Source organism: Pyxicephalus adspersus, chromosome Z (genome assembly GCF_032062135.1).
Source record: "Pyxicephalus adspersus chromosome Z, UCB_Pads_2.0, whole genome shotgun sequence".
NCBI classification, from domain to species: Eukaryota; Metazoa; Chordata; class Amphibia; order Anura; family Pyxicephalidae; genus Pyxicephalus; species Pyxicephalus adspersus.
In genome coordinates, this window is record NC_092871.1 from 34,130,519 (window position 1) to 34,152,818 (window position 22,300).

At 36.3% G+C, this 22,300-nt stretch overlaps 1 protein-coding gene across 1 annotated transcript in view; it reads left to right on the forward strand.

The window, feature by feature from the left end:
* The window catches only part of AMOT (angiomotin), a 62,508-nt gene extending 41,408 nt beyond the window's left edge, over positions 1 to 21,100 (forward strand). The window contains exons 8-13 of the mRNA XM_072431965.1: positions 4,056 to 4,205; positions 6,440 to 6,630; positions 8,899 to 9,021; positions 11,394 to 11,626; positions 12,132 to 12,356; positions 13,674 to 21,100. Coding sequence (XP_072288066.1) covers positions 4,056 to 4,205; positions 6,440 to 6,630; positions 8,899 to 9,021; positions 11,394 to 11,626; positions 12,132 to 12,356; positions 13,674 to 13,771 — 1,020 coding nt within the window. The 3' untranslated portion in view covers positions 13,772 to 21,100. The remainder of the gene's footprint in view (positions 1 to 4,055; positions 4,206 to 6,439; positions 6,631 to 8,898; positions 9,022 to 11,393; positions 11,627 to 12,131; positions 12,357 to 13,673) is intronic.
* The last annotated feature ends 1,200 nt before the right edge of the window (positions 21,101 to 22,300 follow it).

Sequence of the window (22,300 nt, forward strand, 5' to 3'; positions counted from 1 at the left end):
CCCCCTCTCATCACTGCCCATATTCTATATAAAAACAGTTTGTGAAGTTTATCCGCAGTGTGTAATGTCATCGGCAGCGCAGTGTGAGGGCTATGTGAGTGTAAAAGCTGCATGTGATATTCTGCAGCCTAACAACTCACTGTGTTCAAACCTTCAGATCTCCTAAACTGTTGGTTGTATTAACTTGAAATTTTTAGGGTACACGTGGAGGCATAGGAAACTGAAACTGTAGGTGCAAGTGGGGGACACTTGTGGTTAAACCCTTCTAAAATGTAATTAGTATGGCATTATGAGAACATAAATCTCTACCTAGCAAAGTTTGCTGCCTGCTTAGTTACACATATCTGTCTGAATCTTACCTCAAACCACAGTTTCTCCAGAATTAAGAGGTGCAGGGAAACAGAAATATAGGTGGAAGTGGGAGACACGAGGGGCGATCACCTTTCATCACCATGGCATCATTACAACATTAAAAAAAAAAACTGTCCATCAAAATGCTCTTCCTTGTTACACATGACTGGACCTTTCCTGTACCTCAACCTCAATAACATTTAGTGGGCAGAGTTCATTTTCCAATGATACCATAGTGATGAAGTTTTAGGGGATGTTAGTCACGAGTCTTCCCCACTTGTACCTATATTTTTGGTTTCTTACACCTCCCCATTCCCCAATTGAAGTTCAGAATGTTAGATAAATAGACAGGAATGTGTAACAGGGCAGGGAGGCCCATTGTAATGGGCAGAGTGATTTATGTTCTAATGATGCTGTAGTAATGAGATTGTAAGGGGAGAATGTGCCCAACACTTGCACCTATATTTTCAGTTTTTTACCCCCACCTCAGAGAAATTGGTGTCCAAAGAAGAGAAGCAGACAGTAGTTTGACAAGTAGGTATATATTTAGCGGCCCCACCCCAATGCTCCTTGCTATGTTAGTGGCTCCGGGGTCCCCAATTTGCACTTTCAATTTAGGACTCCTAGTTGCACTTTCCTCTGAAACAGCAACCCCAAAGTTCAATTTTCATAACTTTTTACTTTTGTGACCTCCATATCTTGAAATTCTTTAAAGCTGGGGGGCTGAAATTGTAATAACTAGTATCTATGAGGGTCCACTGTACACCCTGAAAATTACAGGTCATTGTGACATACATATTAGGAGATATGGAGGTTTGTACACAGAGCTGTGAGGATGCAGAATGACATGCAGAGCTAGCAGTGGATACATTTCCCAGGCAGAGCTCGTGTTATCAGATGGGGGCGGGGCTGCCTGTGTCCCCTTCATATGAAGGCTGAGCTGTGTGCAATCCTCTGAACGGATGACACAGAGCAGCCTGAGATCTGTGCATGCGAGGACGAGAGCTGGGCGGGGTATTCAAATCAGCCGGGCGGAGCAACCGGCTAAATACCTCTGGGGAGAACTATGGAGCTGGTATTTTTTTACTTATGGTTTTTTACTGCACAAAGTGTAAACATTACATAGTGCTGTCCTGTTAGCAGATATACTGTAGGCCGGTAGTGTGGCCTAGTTTTATAAATTACTGGACTGGCTGAGCCCAACTATGTAGTTCTGTATATTTCATTGTATTGCTTGGTATGTGTTAAGTATTCATTTAGTTTCTGGAGCACAAATGATAAACTTCTGCTTCTTATCATGCTACACATTCCTGGACAGTTCTGCCACTCGTGTTTCTTGAAGTGGCACAGTGCTTCTCCTACTCTCAGCTCCTGTTTGCTAATGAAGTGCAGTCCCAATGCCAGATTTGACGTTAACCTTTTTAATAGTCCCTGGATATTTAGAAACAACCAAGATTGATTTGAAAGTAGTCTTGGAGAGAACCATAATTACTTCACTGGGAGTCTGGGCAATGTCTTGGGCATAGGAATTCTCTAAAGTTGAAAATGTAATTTTTTTTTATTTTCTTGCTTTATGATCTGGAAAACATCAAACCCCTTGGAACATTCCACAAGGAGTGGAAAGTTACTCAACTGAATACAGAGATAATCCCAACTCCCAACCTAGCTTTACTGCCTTAAACAATATGCCACCTGAATTATTATAGGGATATCCACACCGACTACCTATTTTAATAAAATGTTCAGTTTCGCATTTTCCAACTGACTGTGTTTTATGTTTAGCATTTCAATTATGTTGTTAAAAGTATTATGAGTCAGGCACTGCATTTTAATAAACCATTCAGAAGTGCTTTATAATACAATCAAATGGGAAGTTTACAAAATACTAAAATCATTCCAGAGGCCTAAAAGGCTGCAAAAATAACCAAAAACAATACCAAAATGGTAGTAAAGCTAATAAACACAAAAACTTCTTTATGGAACACAGTCTGCTGCCAGGAAACATTTTTGTGGGTTCTCAGTTTAGGTCCAGTCCTTTGGGTTGCATATTTGGGATGTGTACAGATTTATTTTTCCTCATTTACATTGCTGAATGACAGGAGGTATTTGGTTGGTATAGATGTTCTTCACTTTCAATTCTCTGTAGATTTCTGGAATCCCTGTAAATGTATTTCGTGGAGAACTCATACGAGATGGTCACCATATTCTTTTGGCCATTGTCGTTGTAGAAAACAGTTTGTTTTGATCACTGGGTTTTACTTGTGGAGAAGCTGCTGTGATTTTTATTTTTTACTGTGAGGGATATAATACAATGAAATTTTACTTCATTATTATTGCTACATTTTCATGTTGATAGGTTGAGTTATTTCAGATCATCTTAAAAATGTGAGATATAATGTGAGCATTGCAACAGTTAAAAGATACCTAGAGAATGTCAATGCCATATTTTTGGCTTGTGTCTTTTGTTTTGCTGAGCTTGATGACAGGTATGACTTTGTGATGGACTAGTATTGCTCACCAGCTTTATACCATAAGAGGTATCCCTGAGCAGTCAGTATAAACACAGGGGATTCCTCTCATAGTTTTGTCAAGTGCCATTTAAAAAAACCATATCTTGGCAAGGACTTGGGATATGCTGGATTCTTTACATACGAGAACTGTACAATAAAAGTTACAGAAATATATCCGTATATAGTTACCGGTCTTACATGTTCTACTCTGTTGGTTCTGTGTGTGTGTTTGTGTTGGGGTGGGGGGAAAGGAACTTTGATTGCAAAGTGTAACAGCTAAAATCAGTGACCCTTATTCATGTACATTTTCTTTTTGCACCCTGCAGTGGTTCTGTAGGTAAATTGGAGCAGTCTGTATCCCTAATACAAAAAAAAAAAGGAATCTTAAACTCATTGAGAAGCATATTTGTAGTTTAGACAAGTCACTCGGACTCCTAATTTGTGATCAGGCCTCCTTTATTCGTTTTAGTGAGTATCTTTGATTGCTGCCATATAAGCCAATAAAACAAATATTGTATAGACTAACCCAGGAAATTCTATCTAAAGTACTATTTTATTTTATTTTTGCAAAGAAAAGTATCTGCAATACTACAGGTAGGTGTTTTATAGTCCAGTAGGAAAGAACTCTCCTCTTCATGATTTTTCTCTTATTTCTCTTCTCTTTCTCAAATAATTCTTTGCAATCTCTCATGTTCTCTTAATGTATGTATTTCTCTTGTTGAGAATGAGAAGATATCAGTAACACAAAGGAAACCCTTTTATTGCTGCCAGTAGGCATAGAAGGGTTAAGGAAATAAATTCTCAGCAGTTTAAAATGCAACCAAACTGGTATTATGCTGTCTTACCTCCCTTAGACACAGGTATGAACAGGTCTCCTGAACTATGGGATCATTCACCTGCTGTGTTTGGAATACAAGTTTAGCCATCTATAATATATTTAGGTCTGCCCAGGAAATCAGGAAATTCACATCCTTTTTAATGTACCAGTTTATAATAAATGGTGCTCAAAATATATAAAAAAGCAATGTAGTAAATCCATCACAGAGATTGTTTGTCTGTTGCCTATGTTAATGTTTGTGGATATCGGATTGGAAATAGACTGTCAAAACCCAATCAATTCCCATGCCAATTAGGGTTTTTTTTTTTTTTATTGTGGTAAAGGTCTAATTGGTTACCTTTTTTTTTCTCTTGCAGTTAAAGAAAAAGCAAGTTTATGTGGACAAAGTGGAGAAGATGCAGCAGGCTTTGGCCCAGCTCCAGGCAGCTTGTGAAAAAAGAGAACAACTGGAACACAGACTGCGCACCAGGCTGGAAAGAGAACTGGAATCACTGCGGATGCAGCAGGTAATCCCTGTAGTCCGCTATTGATTAAGAAATGCTGAACAGAGTAAACATATAAATCAAGATTAAAATATAAGCTGTCCATGGATCACAATGGTTTCTGAGGTAGCTGATTTCTGTTTTGAGGGTGAAAACATTGGCTAGACTATTCCTGCATTGTATAGGTAGCGTTTGAGCCATCTTGTTGTCTTGTGTACTTACACAACATTTTGTCAATAGAAGAACATCCTGTCACTTTGACTATTCAGGGCTAAAATAAGCTGGCTAAATTTTAGTAAATGTAAAGTAAAAACTTCTAGTTTGAAACAAAACAAAAACCTACCATGTATACATTTATACAGTATACATTATAAGTATTCAAACATTGTGAGTGACATTTTTTGAAGTATGGATGTAAAGCTTTGAGGATTTCAAATGTTTATTATGAATATGGGCTACTAAACCTTTTTAGCCCTCCAGCTCAATTGGGTGTGATGTCTTCAGTAATGAGGCTTAGTGAGGCTTGTTAAATATGTGTTTGCCTAGAATAGACACTTCCCATGCTAGACGAAAAATATACCTTTAATTTAGAAGACATTTTGAACTTTGTATGAACACACACACACACACACTTACCATTTGCTGCCCGGGAGACACCCCAGAAAAAAACACTACAAATTTAGCCCTTTAGTCCTAGCAAAGTGCTGTGTGTGCACATTACTCGTATTTGCACAGTCAGGTCATTACAAACGCCCAGCCTTACAAGAGTTCGAAAAAAAAAAAAAAAAAACAATTAAAAAGACTAGAAGAGGGGAACTGTGGTCAGCAGCTCCTGTGGAGATCCAACAAAACAACTGACTTGTTTGTAAGTTGTATCCAGAAGGAAAATTTTCCCTTGAGTTCCCCTTGAGCTTCTGCTTTAGGGTCTGACTCGTCCATGTTGTACACTGTATGTTGTGTCTTGCTCACATATGGAGAGGAAATTTAACGAACTGACTCTTCTCTATATCAATGCTTCATTGTTCTGTCTAGAACTTTATGCTCCAAACCCCTCGCTGCACCCTTTTGAACCATATACTGTGTGGAACCGTTATCGAAATGCTTTTCTGTGTTTTTATAATTAATAGATAGATAATATAATTTTATAGAAAAGCAACATCTGTTTGTGGTGTTTTATTTTTACATTTTTTTATAATGATTTGGATTCTCTAAATCATGCCTGACATTAGCACTATTGTACCTTTTCAGCAGAAGGGTTCCAAAATTCTGTTTCCTGCTATTATAGGAGCCTCTGATTCACCTATACCCACAGTAGTAGTCTTTTCTGTTTTTTTCTAAAGTCCGTGCTGAAGACTACCACTTCCTCATGCCACTATACTTTAGGCAACTGTGAAGAGCTGCCTCAGAGTGCCTTGTGGGATGTATCAAAGCTTTTCCTCATGGCAGTCCTTCATGAAATGCAAACCAGTCTATACGCCCAGGTTTTGATGTACACTTTCTGTAAGGTTAGCATGCATTTAAGACAGATGTACTTTAAGGAAAATTCTTTCATCACCTTACCAGTTTTTGAGTCTATCTATATTTAAACAGAAACAACGTATACAATGTATACATGGTACCACCCATCCCTAGGAACCCTTATATAGAAAATACAGTGTAAAAAAATCAAATATTGTGAATAATGATTGCAGTAAGGATTATTTGAGATGTGGAAATGTCAGCAATCATGGGATATGGTCACTATACCTTCCTGAAATTATATTTATAATTTTCCATGTTTTTGGTGATTAGTGCTGTAAATATACTAACAACCAATGGCTGTTATGGTCTTTCAGCTGACACCAGACAATCATAATATATAGTACATTTAGTTCCTACATTCTATATTCACTTTAGGCCCCATAATAACCATGGACTAATGTTATAAATGTTCACAGTAGATTATGTAGATATTTACACTACTTATGCATTGTAAACTGATTTACCACCAGACAGTCTGAGCCACATAACTTTTTAGTTCCATATCTTTACAACTTAATGTCCCCACAGTGTACAAGCTCTAAAGTTGTAGTTACATTTGAGGTGACTCTTGGTCCTACATAATTTCTTTAAGGCCTTTACTGACAAGTTAGTAACAAGAAACTAAAGAACAATACCATTTCATAACCAATGTTTATCCTTTTTATTGAGCGTTGTGTTTTATGCATTTTAACTGATTGTTATTTAACACTTAAACAAATTGGTTTCTATTGTCACAGCGCCAGGGGAATTCTCAGTCCACCAATATTTCAGAGTACAATGCTGCAGCACTCATGGAGCTACTCCGTGAGAAAGAGGAACGTGTCCTTGCCTTGGAGGCAGACATGACCAAGTGGGAACAGAAGTATTTAGAAGAGAGTGTCATGAGACAGTTTGCGCTGGATGCTGCTGCTACTGTGGCGGCACAGAGGTGAATATCTGATTTTTCGGTTTGCAACTTTCCTGGTAAAGTTTATTACCTGTGGTCGTCTTGATATGTAAAAGAAATATATGTGATATATCTAATTTTGTCTGTGTGGATCATGTGCTATAAACCTTGCTTTAATTTTAGCATGACTGGGTAATTTAGGGTTGTTCGCATGGGTGCTTGTAAAGCTTTGAGGTTTAGCACTAGCACAGCTTCCAACCACCTCGTACCATGTTGCCTTTTCTCCCACAGATTTAAAAGGGGGTTGACAGGTAGAGACTTTAAGTAACAACTTAGCCTGTCACCACCTGCCATTGCTTATCCATGAAATGCTCTGATTTATTTCAGTGATAAATGGCATAGGGTATTGGTAGGTAGGCTATTGGCAGACAATACAGCTGCCCTGTTACTGTCTGGTAACCATCTCTGTGTACAAACTTTTAGGCTTGTGTGAGCAAAAACATTTCACCTAGCAGACCCACAGGCACATAGCAGTTCTAGGTTTCTTCAGCACATCACAGAAAATCACTAGGGCTATAGTCTACAGGCTATACATTTACTTTGGGAAGTCTTTATTTTTTTCTTTTATAAATACATTTCTTTGCTGACATTTAATAGTTAATTTTAATAGTTCATCAACCACGTGCAGTGATCCCCTACCTTGTGTTGTCACCTCTACACCAATCTGTTATGGATGACAGGAAATGGATTATTGAAACTCAGAAACTCCAGTGGTCTGACATATGCTTGGCATGAAAATTACTACAAATTCTCTCTAGTCCGCAATAGGAATAAGTTATTGGGCAGATTTGCAAGTTTTGTGTTTAAGAACAGTAATGATTACATGTGGGGTACCAGTACGTTTGGATTGCAGGTTTTATTTAACATCATATGTAAGTAAGAGTGTGGCCCTGGGGTTATGCACAATAAAACATTAAAAAATACTAGCTCTAGCCACAAAATGAAATACTTTTTAAAAAATTTATTCAAAGATGTTGCATCAAAAAGCATATAAAAAAAAGCCAAACAATGGTAAAATGGGTTCACAAAATTTGCAGAGTATTACTTTTCTTTGATAGCACAAGTTTCCATGACACTAAGACCCCAAACACACAACACATTCTATCTTGCACCAGTATGCAGGCTTCCCTTCTGTACTGAAATGCCAGCTCCATTTTTACTGAACACTAAGATTCTAATAGTGTGCATTAAAAGTTTCTTCCTGTGAGACAACGGGCCTCATCTGGCATTCATCTTGGTGACTTTTATTAACTAAAATCATGCTGCAATCTATATCTGTGAAATCACATACATGGTAGAGTTAACTTTAGGTGGGAACTGCTTAGCAATAGTTTGCAGAATACACAAGTTTTAGCTGGCAGCCCAGTTCCTAGATTGCTGATGTAGTGAGAAACTGGCCAAGAACATAATGATGGCTCTGCAGTGTGCTGCACATTCTCTCCTTATCTTATCTACTTCTGGTGTGCTCTTCTCAGGCTTGTGTGTTGGAATTTACTAGTTATTTCAGGGACATGACTGTTTGAAGAGCTGAAAGTTGTAAAACTGCATATCTGGATATTGGGCTTGTGTAAGCACAGGGTTTAACTACTTGCATTCCATGTACGTATAGTATGTTGGATCCATGGTGCAGATGTGTATGTGTACATGTATGAATAAATTATATGTATCAGATTTGATTATAGAAATGTTTTCAGCCTTATGGTTTACAATTAACAACGCATTGCGACATATCAGGAGCATAGAACCTAATGCAGACCACAGATTAAAGTTGCTTGTTTTTTACCCTTTTACTACACAGATAGGAGCTGCTTCTTGTTAGGCTGGATACTACCCATACCTGTGAGAAGATTACAATATTGTGTGTTAGTACCAGTTTATTGTCCCAAATGTGGTCAAATGCTACAATTTATGTATGTATGTTTTCAGGATGTTTGAAGAAAATAAAGAGCTTAAAAAAGAAACATGCAAACATGAGAGGAATAAACAAATCTATATATAATATTCACCAAGTTTTAAACCTGCCATAAAGGCACCATGCCACCAACATGTAATGATCTGTAATGTACACTAAGAAAGATGGCACCCACAGTAGATGGCAGCCACTGGTTTAAATTTTGTTTGTGGAGAAAAAGTTTAAATCTCATTTACACAAACTATATCACCTGTCTTGATTTAGATTTTGAGGATTTGCTGGTCTACCTTCTACTTTTAGATTCAAGATGTTTTTCTAAATGTGTACTTTAATTTCAGGGACACCTCTTCTATAAGTCATTCCCCCAGTGCGAGCTTTGATACCACACTAGAGGCCAGGATACAGAAGGAAGAAGAAGAAATACTTCTGGCAAACAGAAGATGTGTAGATATGGAAGGGAGGTAAGTTTTGATTGGAAGGTGCCTTATAAGCAGTCACCAACTTTTAGCTAGACATGGATGATACTTGTAGTAGAATAACATTTTCATACCTTTTTTAATAGCAAATGTTGAATTGTAACACTAAAAATGAAACAATTTGTAACACAATACCTTGCTTTGTATTCTGCATGGCATATTAGGCATTGATTTTGCAAGTGGAAAGCTGTCTTATGCTTAAATCTTTTGAGACTTGTTCACTGTGTCCTTTGCATCCCTTGTGACTTGGTCTCATGGTTTATGGAATGTCTAAGACTTCTTAGTATTTGATAGTGTGTTTGTGTAGGGGAATGTGAGGTTAATGAATCCTGGACTGCATAATATCATAAATGGTAAAAGTTGAATCTATTCAAACCGTTTATCCTTCCAGTTTATAATTTCACACTAATTCAGGGTATTTCTCTTTCATTGTAGCTTAGCTTGAACATGCAAGAACACCCCATTGTGTATAATTATCTGGCCAGATAGAACATGGTGTAGGAAAATACAGTACTGAACTGCTATAGATTGGATATGCTAAATTTTTTTTCTTTACAGTCTTTTTGGTAACTAATGGTTCATACTTAAAATCTTTCATTTATTAACAGAAGCAGCAACAGTTTTAAGCATATCTCTAAGCAGAGTCTTTTTTTAGTTTTAGATACAGCAGGAAAGTGTTTGATTCCCAATCAATTTTTTATTGTGTTGTAGACACTAGATTTATTAAGTTTTTGTAAAGCACAATGGCTCTGAGGTGGCTGCTCCTAACATGAAATGGGGCACCCCTTACTAGGAGACCAAGAAAGTAAAATCCACATTTGCAAAATAAAGATTTTTTTTTATTGAATGTTAATGATAATTGTTCTTTAAACCCAGATGAAGACAGATACAGATGTATGTTGCCTCTAAAACTCATGGGGATTCCCCTAATTTTGGAGATTATCTGAGGGGAAAAAAAAGCAAATGTACACAAATATTTTCATCAGATTGGTACAGTGTTTCTTTAACATCAGATTGGTACAGTGTTTAACCACCTGGGCGTTACACTGATGTCTAGATTTCTGTACCAAAAGCGGTACACTGTTTTTCATTACATTTTTTTTTAAATTGTAGACCTGTAACTTACAGAAATATGTCCAAACAAGGGTCTAGTAGATATCATGAAAAAAAAAAAGTTTGAAACACACAATCATGTAAAAAAAAATGTACTTTTAATAAAATTAAATAAAAAACACAAAAATCAGCTAAACAAGAATACATAAATGAATCAAAAATACTGAAAATGCAATAATTTGGTATACTGTATAGTAATATATTTTTCTAAAACACCTCCCTAGTGTGGTAAATTTTAAAACAGAGTCCAACGTCACATACCTATAGACAAAACCACATAAATATATTTTGTATTATTTTGTATTGGATTGGAAACAGGACTTTGTATTGAATCCAATACAAAATATTTGAATTTCCCGCTACGACCCCCATCGTCGGGCGCACGCATGGACATCATCAGGAATCGCCGAGGGACGCATACGCGAACGCCGGGTATTCTAATTCTTTCCAAACTTCCATGCAAAAAGTGTTAAATTTTTTGCATGGAAATTTATTTTAGATTGTAGGCTATAATTCACTGAATTACTTAATAATTACTTTTAATTCACCGAATTACAATGAATTACTGCATAACTCACCAAAATATGTCAAAAATTTTATAAATTTAATAATAAATAATTTTTTTTTATAAAATATAAAAAAAAATCTTTAAAAAAAAAAAATAGTGTATAATGTGATGTATATGTACAGTAGCTTATATAATATTATATATATATATATATATATATATATTATGTAAAGATTTCTTTGTATTGGACTCAATACAGCTTTTTTGTATTGAGTTCAATACAAAAAGTGATTTAAATTTCCCGCCCCGCCTCCCGCCCGCACCGACGCATGCAGCGACATCACCGGGAAACCCCGGTGATCGTCACTGCACTCGCCAGGAGAACACAGAAGAGGAAGGACGTGTCCGGAGGAGCTGCGGGGACCGGGTGAGTATATTCTTACTATTGTAATCCGATTGTCATACAATGTATGACAATCGGATGACAATACAACGTTTGTTAACCACCTGAAAAAAGTACAGGTTTAACGCTTTTTGCAAGTGTTATTACCCCGTACCAAGGTCAGGTTTACCGGCCAGGTGGTTAATAATGCATAGAGACAAATGCAATAATTTAAGATTTTGCCTTGTTGCCCTATACAATTTTTTGCATTTATCAGATTAAACCAAAAGAAGGTGAGTTGGTAACTTTATTATGCAAGATTTCTTAACCTAATTTTCTTTTTCGTTTTTTTAGGATAAAGAATCTTCATGCTCAGATTATTGAAAAAGATGCAATGATTAAAGTGCTTCAGCAACGTTCTCGTAAAGATGCCAGCAAGCTAGATCAGCCATCTTCAATGCGTCCTTCCAAGTCACTTATGTCTATTTCTAATGCCAGTTCAGGTTTGCTCTCCCACTCATCTGCTCTAAGTAGTACACCAATTCTCGAGGAGAAGAAAGAGGACAAGAGCTGGAAAGGCAGCCTAGGTAAGACTTGATATTCTTTTACTAATTTTATGCTTGAGTTTAGGGGTACATTCACACCCCCAAGATAGTAAACACTTTTATACACCGAGTGCCTTGAAATAAAGAGTATCACTGAATATTGCTGGTACAGGACCCCACATATGTATTCAATCTGCAAATTATCTTTTCCTATTTTTACTGGTAATCACTACTAGAACATGTATACTCTGTTACAGGGTTTTCCTGCACATAAATCATGAGCTTTGGTGTGTAATCTACAGAGAGGATGGTTGACATATGTTCAACAATTTAGGAAATAATGTTTAGGCTCAGGAAACAAAGTCATGGAGTTGTCTGAGGGGCCTAATGAGACTTTAATATTCTGGAAAGTGCCCCTACATTCAAATTTAATAATTTGCATCTGTTGATACATTTTTTTTTTTATTTACCAGAATCCATCTAATTGCTTTTCATGTTCCTGTAGAAAAAAGGAAATAACTTAAAAATGTATCTCTTTGATTTCCAGGTGTTCTTTTAGGAACAGAATATAGGTCTGAGTCTGTCTCATCCACTCCATCTCCTGTACTTCCATCAACACCCCAACTGTCTGGACACTCAAAGACTGGTAGCCGAGACTGCTGCACTCAAACAGATCGAAGCAGTGAACAAAACAAAACTCCTTCTGTTAGTGCGTCTCCAGGCCCGGGGAGGCTGGCCACTCCGAGCCCCATGTATAGCTCTGAGAAAACCGGTGAGTATTAGACATGACTGCTCCCATTTAAAGCTTTATTTAGTTTGCACCATTAAGCATGTTGAGAACTTGTTAATGTGGTTCACACGGTGTTGTAAAAATAACTGTTAACATTTTAATGTAGTTGTTAGAAATGGCTGTACCTCTAAGAGGTAATTCATACTATTGTGGCATTTAGGTGTGCAAGTCATGCAAAACAAAGTATTGCAATTATTCTAGAGTTGTTTGTAATGCTACAGGAAAAATACCAATGTGAAATAAAGTTTACTTAAGAAATGCTGTTTTTAAAGTTCACTAACCTGAGATACTTGTTTATCTAGTTTGAAAATTCACAAAGCTACATGCATTAAGCTCACATTCTGGAAATCTTGCTGTATCAAGAATATTTATTCCCCGCCCCCCATCCCCACAAAACACTGTGTTTTTTTCTGTGTTGAATTCTAAAGCTAGGATTCATGTTAACTAGTTATGTTTGCAATGGCTGTACCAGTTCATATACCTCTTTATGGAACCTTCTTGTGTAAAAACATGTGTGACTTGTGTTGTGGCAGATGACCATGTGATCCCTGGGTCTCCAGAACTTGGAACAGAGTACATAGTTAATGTAATTACCCTTGGCTAAGAAAGAATACTAAAACACATAGAGGGTCATATGGTATATAAATACTTCTGATCTCCAAATCATAAATATTTTGGTTGGAATACTGTAAAATCACAAATCTACACTAACAAGTCTATGACCAGCAAGTAATATGGCTCAAAAATATGTGTTCATCTGACAAACATTTAAAGGTCTCCTATTTCCCTTGGCATGATGATGTGTTCCTTGTTGTAATGTTTGTGAGTGGAGCAAGGGGTGTTAAATGCCTTGCATAATTTCCACTCACATTACCTCTATCAAGCAATGGTGTGACCGTAAATACCATATCCTTGAGTTACTTGGAGTGGAAGTCTGAAGATGGAAAAGTTGCAGTGATACACTTAACATAAGTGAAGCCATATGGGATAAGTTGGAAAGGGATAAGAACAAAAAGTAGCCAAAATTCAAAGAATAGTTTGAGTCTCGCAATAAGCCTGGAGAAATTAGTCACACAAGACTATAAAAAAACAAACAAAAAAAACAGCAGTGTATCAAAGCTGTTTGTCTAAATGAAACCACACAAAATATTGACTTTCCTTACCAAAATGTGTTTTGGGAAAACCTTTATTTATAAGTTATTCTGTATTTCAACTTTGGAATAAGCAGTAATTTTACAAAATGGCCTCCTTGTAAAGCTGAATATTTACTTCTGTCTGTAATCTGTGTTTTCTCTACAGATGCAGTCTTTCAGTCCAGCACACTGGATCGAAAAAACCCTGCTCAACCGATGAGCCAAGATCTGTCAGATGGGGAGATGGTGGAATATCTCATATAGAAAAAGACATATTTTTTAACATTTTGTGGTATTTATAGGACGTTCTACCCCAAGTCTATTTATATGATTTAGGATATTAGGCAGATAAAACATTGGTATTTTGTATTTGTAAATGCAATGTATTCCATTTCTACAGAATTTAAAGAACCTTGTTACTTTAGGGCGTTTTTGTAACTTGTGATAAAAAAAGACTGTAAGAGATATCCCTTCCTGTAGCTTCAAAAATATCTGTCACAGAGCTAAAATCCTGTCCAAGCAGACTTTCAAATAAGGAGCCATTCTCTTTTCTACAGACCCAAAATACTAGTTCTAAGGCAGTTACTTCAGCTCAGTTACTCTACCATTCTTAAACTGGTGTTCGGCCTGGTGACAGGTAATCTTTATTATAAGTAGCATATATGCAGGAAGAGAACACAGTTCTGTTTTGTTTGGGAACTTAGCAGAATCTGTTATCTGAACTGGTATGCAGCCTGGTTTAGGAGGTAGCTTCTGGGGAATGACTGAGCAGGTGATAGGTGACTGACTAATGTGAACAAAATCACAAGTGCATGTTTTGCCTTTTTTCTGTATTCTGGAATAGTTCTGCTTTAATGGCAGTACAAATTTCAGTGCTCAAAAGCAATTAATTAATGTACATTTGCAAGTGTAACTACAGGACATATGTTATTAGTGGCACTTGAGGACAACCATTCTTGCCTCTTAAGAAAAGTACACCTTATCCCCCATTCATTCAGTTTCACACTTAAGCATATTAAACACAGCACTATACCTTTATTACATATAAATAAAAGTGAGGGTTCCATTGTGGTGTGTATGACCTGACCTGATTTCTCAGGACTGGAAAGCAAGGTATGAATGGTGAACACTGCTACCCCTCTGGGCAGGCTGTGGAACCTGTCCCAGAAACATGTTCATTTATTAGAGATACTGTGTTTATATGTGCTTTGCTAAAGCATGGACTGGGATGTTCAATGCACAATATGGTAAGAAGTTTGTGGGTACATGACAACATACATCATGAGCTTAGCAGCTATAAATACCTTTATTCTTCTGGAAAGTCTGGGAAAGATTTTGGAGTCTGCGGATCTGTTCCCATTCATCCAAAAAAAATTTGTGAAGTTAGGTTCTGATGTTAGAGGACCAGGGTCACAATTAGCATTCTAATTATGCAAAGGGTGTTTGGTAGGGTTGAAGTCAGATGACTGTGAACGCTACTTAATTCCTTCAGACTGTGCCATTTAGAGCCATGCTGGAACAGAAAGGAACCCGTTGCAAATTGTTCCACAAGAGCACAGTTGTGTAAGATACCTTTGTAATCTGGAACATTTCCAGTATTCTGTATAGTAGTACACTATTCTGTTATTTTTAACAGTGCCCTTCACTGAAAACATTTGATCTCAATATTTTGGAAGCTTGTCCTTATATATGTTTTGCCATATAGTGTATTTTTTAGATTAATGCTATTGCAATAGCTGCTGTGGGCAGAGAGCTTTGCTGGAAACTTAGCTCGGAGTATTTGACTGCAAGAGTGATTTTATACATTCTGAATGTGTTCAATAACAGAATTTGTTCCTTATATGTCACCTTGTTTTTTTGTACCAGACGCTAGAAAATACTCGCAGGAAAGAATGGGACACAATTTGCAACTGTTTAAATTAATTTGCAATGTCAAACAAGCAGTGGAATGTCAGCCAGTCAGCACAATGCAGCATGTGATTCTGCTCAGTGTAAACTGCATGGATACGCTGCGTTATCCTGCAATTTGTCTGCATCAGTAGCATTATTAGACTATACAATCTAAGCTTCAAGAAACTAGTGAATCTAGTGTGGTAACCATAGAAAAAGAGCATAGAATGTAATCAATGCTGGTTATTTGTTTTTCAAATGCCTTTTGTGTTGTCAGCTGTGTTCAAGTCATCAGATAGTAAAGGGTTGGGTGTTGAGGTGCACATTGTGACTACCTTATGACCATCTACTGATGTTCCCAAGGGCTTTGCAATAAGATCAAAGCTTTAAAGGTACCGTAAGTCTATATGAGCAGTCAGCAATTGGCAGGAAGTATAGCTGGGATTTGTAGTTCCAAAAGCAGCAGCTGGAATATTTAATAGCCTTACTATCTGTCTGTATAAAAACTGCAGAGAAATGCTCCCTAAAGCAGTTCGAGCTCACTTTGTATGGATATAACAGGTGTATGTAATTACCATGCTGCATGTTGAATTGCATAAGATTCTGTTATTTTCCAGTCTTACAGACACCGCACAGGGGTCATGACGCACGGCTGTGCTTACTTCTCTTGTGTTTGCAAATTTTCTGATCGCTTCTGCTGATTTTATTTTTTGATACCAATTTTTTTTATATATGTCAGTGAGCACAGCAAGGTATAATGGCCTTATGATAGAGCTAAATAAATCACCAGAGCTGGATAACCAAGACTCAAAAACAAATTACAGCTGGAGCATAACTTTCTTCCTCCTGTTCTTTGGTTGATGCACATGATGATGCAGTGGATGCACATGATTTTTGGCCCCTTAATTAGGCTTAAAGATTGGACAGAATGACTCCTAAATGCTACATTGATCCACACTTCCTTTGGTGTCAGCGGAGACGTTATTAAGCATTAATCTTTTTTGCTACAAATTTTTTATACACCGTTTGATTCTGACGACCTGTATGTTATATGTGTTTCTAAGAACTGTACTGTAGTTAAATAGGCTTCATAATCTATTGATTGGTCCTTACAAACAACTGCGACTTATTTACAGTAAAGCAATAAAACTTTTTTTTAAAAAAAACAAAAGCTATTTCCTCTGTTTGACCCTATTGCAGTCATGCTGTTGAAACACATACTTATTCACATGCGATCTAAATGCATGTAGGTTTTTTGAAGGTTGTAAAATTTTGGTGGACCAATTGGAATATTTTCTATACATATTTTTTACTTGTTTTTTTTTAGTACTTTAGCAGTATATGAATAAAGCAACATAGAGCGTTGTGACTCCTGTGATAGAAAAAAAAGAAGGCAATAGAAGTAGGCAATAGAAGCTATGTTTGGTGTCCCAATGGCTCTTTCTTCAATGGCTTTTGTGTCAGGGAAGAGCACTTAGGGGCAGTTATAAAATGTGTTGTAGAGTATCTGCATTGCAGTCATACTGTGAAGAAAATAGTGTGTGGTGATTTGGAAAACATTTAAGCCATATGTTTAATTGAAAATACTACAAAGTCAATCTGATATTGAAACTGAATAATGCATTCTTTTTTGCCAACAACACATTCCGAAAACATTAAGATAAGGCTTCTTTGACATGCTGCTGCCATCAAATTTAAAATTAGAGGAACATTTTAGGAACACAACCACATTTCTCATTTTCAATATAGCACAATGTTTGATTAAAAATAGGGTTTAAATGATATGAAAATAATCACATCCGGTTTACAGTTTACAGAACATCCTACATTCAGAAAAAAAAAAAGTTGTTGGTCACACATGGGCAAAAAAGCACATGCTGTGACTTCAATTACAAAGTTGTTTTGCACAGAGATCTTGCACCATGTTAGTGTGTGACCTGGTGATTCTTTAGCTGTGTATGTACCACTTCCTCCTGGTGGCTGATTTTGGATAAAATTGTTGTCATTCTGGAGCTCCAGCAAAAAAAGGAAGATCAAGATCTCTCACTGCTCATGAATTTTTCACTCTTTTGACTGGGAAATATGTTTTTTTTTGTTTTGATTTTTGTTTTTTGTTTTTTTTTAGAAGCATATCATGGTATAATTGTCCAGAACTGGTAGAATCCAAGGATGTTATTAGTTTCTTAGTCAAAACAAATGCCCATGGTAGATGGGCAATGGTAGATGTTGTATCTATCTTGCAAATATTCCTAATATGTACATTTTTTAACACTAATATTCTGTGTGGGTTGTAAGCTTAGAAATGACGATTGCTTAAAAAAAGTGTTATTTCCAGCTGATGACTTTGCACTCCCAAATGTTTGCTTTATAGTCCTTTGTAGTGTTTACTCCCCATTTTTTTTTGTATCATTCGGAAACATCAATTTTTTATATTTTCTTTGTGTTACTATCTATTATAGTATATTGCAGAGCAATTTACTGTGGGTCATTGTGGCAGTTGAAGCATCAATTTAAATATTTTTGTATGGTTTTAAAGTGATTTTTTTTTTTTTTTTTTGCTTCCGATTTACCAAGTAGAACTTGGTGATAACATTTTAAAGAATGTTCCTCCCTATTATTTTTCAGTTATGAACTTCTGTGTGCAGAATATACACTTAAATGATATTGCTTCTGTTTTTAAATGACCCTGGGCTGTGCATCACAAAATTTTTATTGACTTACCCCTGTAGCGTCTGCCAGTAATATATTTTTCTTGGTTACACAATAATGGTTGAATGGTTGCCGTTGGCATTCTTCAGTGGCATGTCTCACTTTTGAGTTTAACTCTTGTTCCTTTCAAGGATCCAAACATCTTTCCTTTTGTGTGTTTCTTCCGTTGTATTTGTGAAGCTGACTCATTAGAAAATTAGAAGTGTAGTGTTTTTTTTTTTGTTTTTGGCTGCCAAGACTGGCTTAAGCAGGAAAATGCTGTTGTAGTGCCAGAGCATATTTTATCCTGGTGTTTTGGCTGCTGGCCTCTGATCTGGCTTTGTTTGCCAGTACCCTGTGTTAAGATCAGAACAACAAGAGGTTTGAATGAAAGCCGGAAACATTGGCCTCCTGGATACACACTGCAATAGTTCTGATTGCATTCTGTCAGGCAACGATCACAAGTATGCTCATTTGTTATGTAAAAAAAAAAAAAAAACCTCTCCCTAATTTTGTTAACTAGGAAAAAAATGTAGAACTGGTACGTATTTTAAAAAGGAAATCTAAAATGTAGGATTTTATCAGCTACAGCAAACTTTTGTACAGCCTGCTTACTACAAAGTTTCGGTGCATTGTGTTAACTTAGTCATTCAGTGAAGCATTTTTTGGAGCAAGTGTTCTGTTTATTGAAATAGCATGTGGATAACGTATGGCATAAAAATTCTCTCCATTTGAATGTCAATGTGACATATAGATAATACCTCCATGACTACTTTATGCTGTTTTAAAATTGGTCTGTTTATTTCCAATGGGTGCCAAATTCCCAGAAGCATCTTTACCTATTCAACCTCCTTAGGGTTTGCTTACATATAGAGTATGTTGGCACCCTTCTTCATTATGCAAACAAAATGCACATACTTGTCAAAATCTGTTGTTTTAAACTAATAAAGCTAGCACAAGCAAGTATTAAAGGTAGGGTTAGATTCAGCTGAATAAAGATTAGGGTAAGTTTTTCTTTTTTGGTATGAATATTGCATAAATAACATTTTGTTTTAAACGTTTGTGCCAAGGTATAAGTATATTTGAGAGGAATATGTAACTACACCAAGCTGAAAATCAATTTACCAGCAGAAGTACCAGCATGCTTCTAAATTGACGTTTTTGACCTAGTCCAGTACATACTTACATGCACACCTAATAAAGTAAAATTATGCTTAAATGTCTATTGTAAAACAGGAGGGTATCAGTATGTGTGACAAATACCAAATTGGATCCTAATGTTTTGTTCCACGGATGAAAAATAGTTTCCTGTTTTCCTGAATGGCAATACAGAATGGGTTCCAATTTGGGAGATTTGAAGCCTAAATATGTCATTCTTGAAATAGAAATGTTTTTTTTATCAAGTGGTATACATTGCACTTCTTTGCCAAACTGAATTTATTAGACTACCAATTGGTGTAAATGAAATCTTTGTATCAGTATAGAAAGAGAACACTCATATAGGTTGTCAAAAAAACTTTTGTCTGTTGACTTTGCGAAGTGAATGGATTACTCAGCAAGGGATAATTTACTCAGCTAAGTGAATGAGGTGAAGCTCTGATAAATCAAACCCACTGTGTCATGAACCAGTAACCTCGTATTACGAATACTTCCTAACATACCCCAATACCAGTTATCACATTTAGGTTTAACAAATAAGTGTCTATTGTGACCAGAGAAAGGAAGGAGTATCTGAATATCCCAATCAAGTTTACAGACATCATCTAAAAACTGACAGATATGCCAACCTTATACCACACAGCAACTGTAGCACACAGTAACTGAAAAGTATTCAGTCTGTTCCAGCTGAAATATTTCTGAATTCAGATGTGCAAGACTAGGTTTGCTGTCTGCTAGTCAGAATATATAACACATTTACATTAACAATAATGAATCCAACTCAGATTCACCATTCCCAAGACCAACAAAAGAAAAGGAGTGATCACTATGTGGTTGCCAGTTGCCTTGTTTTGTTTTTTTTAGATTAGATGAAGGCTACAAGCTTTATATACTTTTTATTGATACCTGCCTGATAGTGAATTCTATAATGATTTTTTTGGACTGAAATTAGATCCATAATTCCTTACATGCATTATATGCTACATATGTATATGTTAAGTTTTCCGCAGCATCTTACCTTTGCTTCATTCACAGGTTAAGATCACCAAAAGGCTTATTTAATAAGAGAGAGCAATATACAAAGTGGCAACCAGACAAAATGTATCTACTGAAATGATTCTAGTAAAGTAAACTTGAATTGGTTGCCATAAAATACTGTACTCATTACTGTATTCATGGCCACTCCTCAACTGTGTTGGCTTATTAAAGTTCCTATGTGTTCTCATTATCTCCCCTAAGTTGCAGAGCCATGCACGGGGCACACAGACAAATAATTTATAGAATGTAAAGCCTAGAATCTCTAGAATATGTGTAAAATGAAATGACCAGAATATGTACTTTCAGCTGGCCTCTTCCTTGCAAATGTCCTATACTTGTAATGGGGGTAAGGAGTAACTAATGCAGCTTCAAGGTCACTATTTGCATATTAGAGCTCCCTGGGATTTAGAGTTCCAAAAGGGTTCTACATGGTATCTGTCTGTTCATTCAAGGACATCTGCCCAGCATAGCTGCCTGCAGTTTAGGAAAATTAAAATAAAAAGGGCTTTTTTTTTTTTTTTTTTAAAGCGGTCTCCTTCAGTGCAGACAATATACCAGTATATTTTTTTCATCTAATTAAATATTGCTCCACTTGTGAAATTGTGTTAACAAAAAAATATCCATTTCATGGAATTACAAATTCTCTACCAGTTTGCCTTTTTATAATGAATGTAATATATGTTCATTTTCTGTATGTAAAAAATGCTAGTGCAGAAACAGTGGATGATCATTAGAGAATTATTTACCTGTTCATTTTTAAATGATTGTTGATGTTGGATGATGCATTTGCTGGGCAAAAGTTTTTTTTTTTTTTTTTTTTGTATAAAATGTTATTCAAATGTTTTGTAACAAAGTTAGTATTTTTGCACTATTCTGTTTCTGTTGCTATGCTATTGAACTGGAAAATAAAAGAACGCCATCTGATCCATTACAGTGTGTATTCTCCTATATTCTGGAATGATTTTTTTTTTATCTCATTTTCATTTGGCACCTTAATTTTATTTGAATAAAATTTCTATTTCAAAATATTCATTCGGTGCATGATACTGACACATAAGGGGTCTTTCTCTATACACGTGATTTTGGCATTCATCATGAATTCCTTGTTGAATAATTTATCAGGTACATATGTTTGCAATGGTAGAGATTGATTTACCACCAGAGAACTGTCGGATTCACTTCTTTATCAATTGAACTTTTTAGGACCCATTACTTTCCCATTAATGCAGTTAAAGTACACCTAAACTAAAAAAAAAAAAAGACACCAGGAGGTAGAAGTTTTCTTCAAATGGGGTGTGGTCATGAAGGTGGTATTGAAGCCCAGAACCTCCTTCTAACCTAGGGGCTGTCTCTGCATTTCACTTAACCAGAACCCTGTTCTCCTGCCCCCATGTCTTGCTTCGGTTCATCAGAAGTAAATTTCCCTTGTCTGGATGTGGCTTTAGCTGTGTGGGTTTACCACTAATTCTTAAATTAGAATGATTGTCTGTCATTTTGGATGGACCTTTGAAGGGAGCCTTCACTTCTACTATCTCAGACAGACCATTGTTAAAGTTTTGGTCTAGAGGATCAGGTGAAACGTTTGGATCTTATTCCTATCATCCAAAGAGTTCTGTACACACTTACAAACCCAAATTGACAGACTTGTTTGGTAAGACTATAATTCTGAAACCATCTGTAATTGGTTTCAGAATCCTTGCTGGATTACAACTTGCTATACTGGGTTCAAGAAAGTGAGATATATGAGATAATGTGTAACCACTCCTAGCAGTTACAACACATTCATGGTCACTTAAGACCACATTCGCTCTTTGTGGCTGGTACTAAATCCAATGGTTTACTATTAAAGTCAGTTTGACGGAGCAACCTATTGTCTTTAAACATTATCTTCATATCCTGATCATTACTGGAAAACAGGATACAGAATAAATTGAAGATCTTTTAAGGTCAATAAACCACTCAGAATTTAAAGATTGCACTTGCTCAGTAACATAGATTTATTTAAGGCCTGCAGTGCCT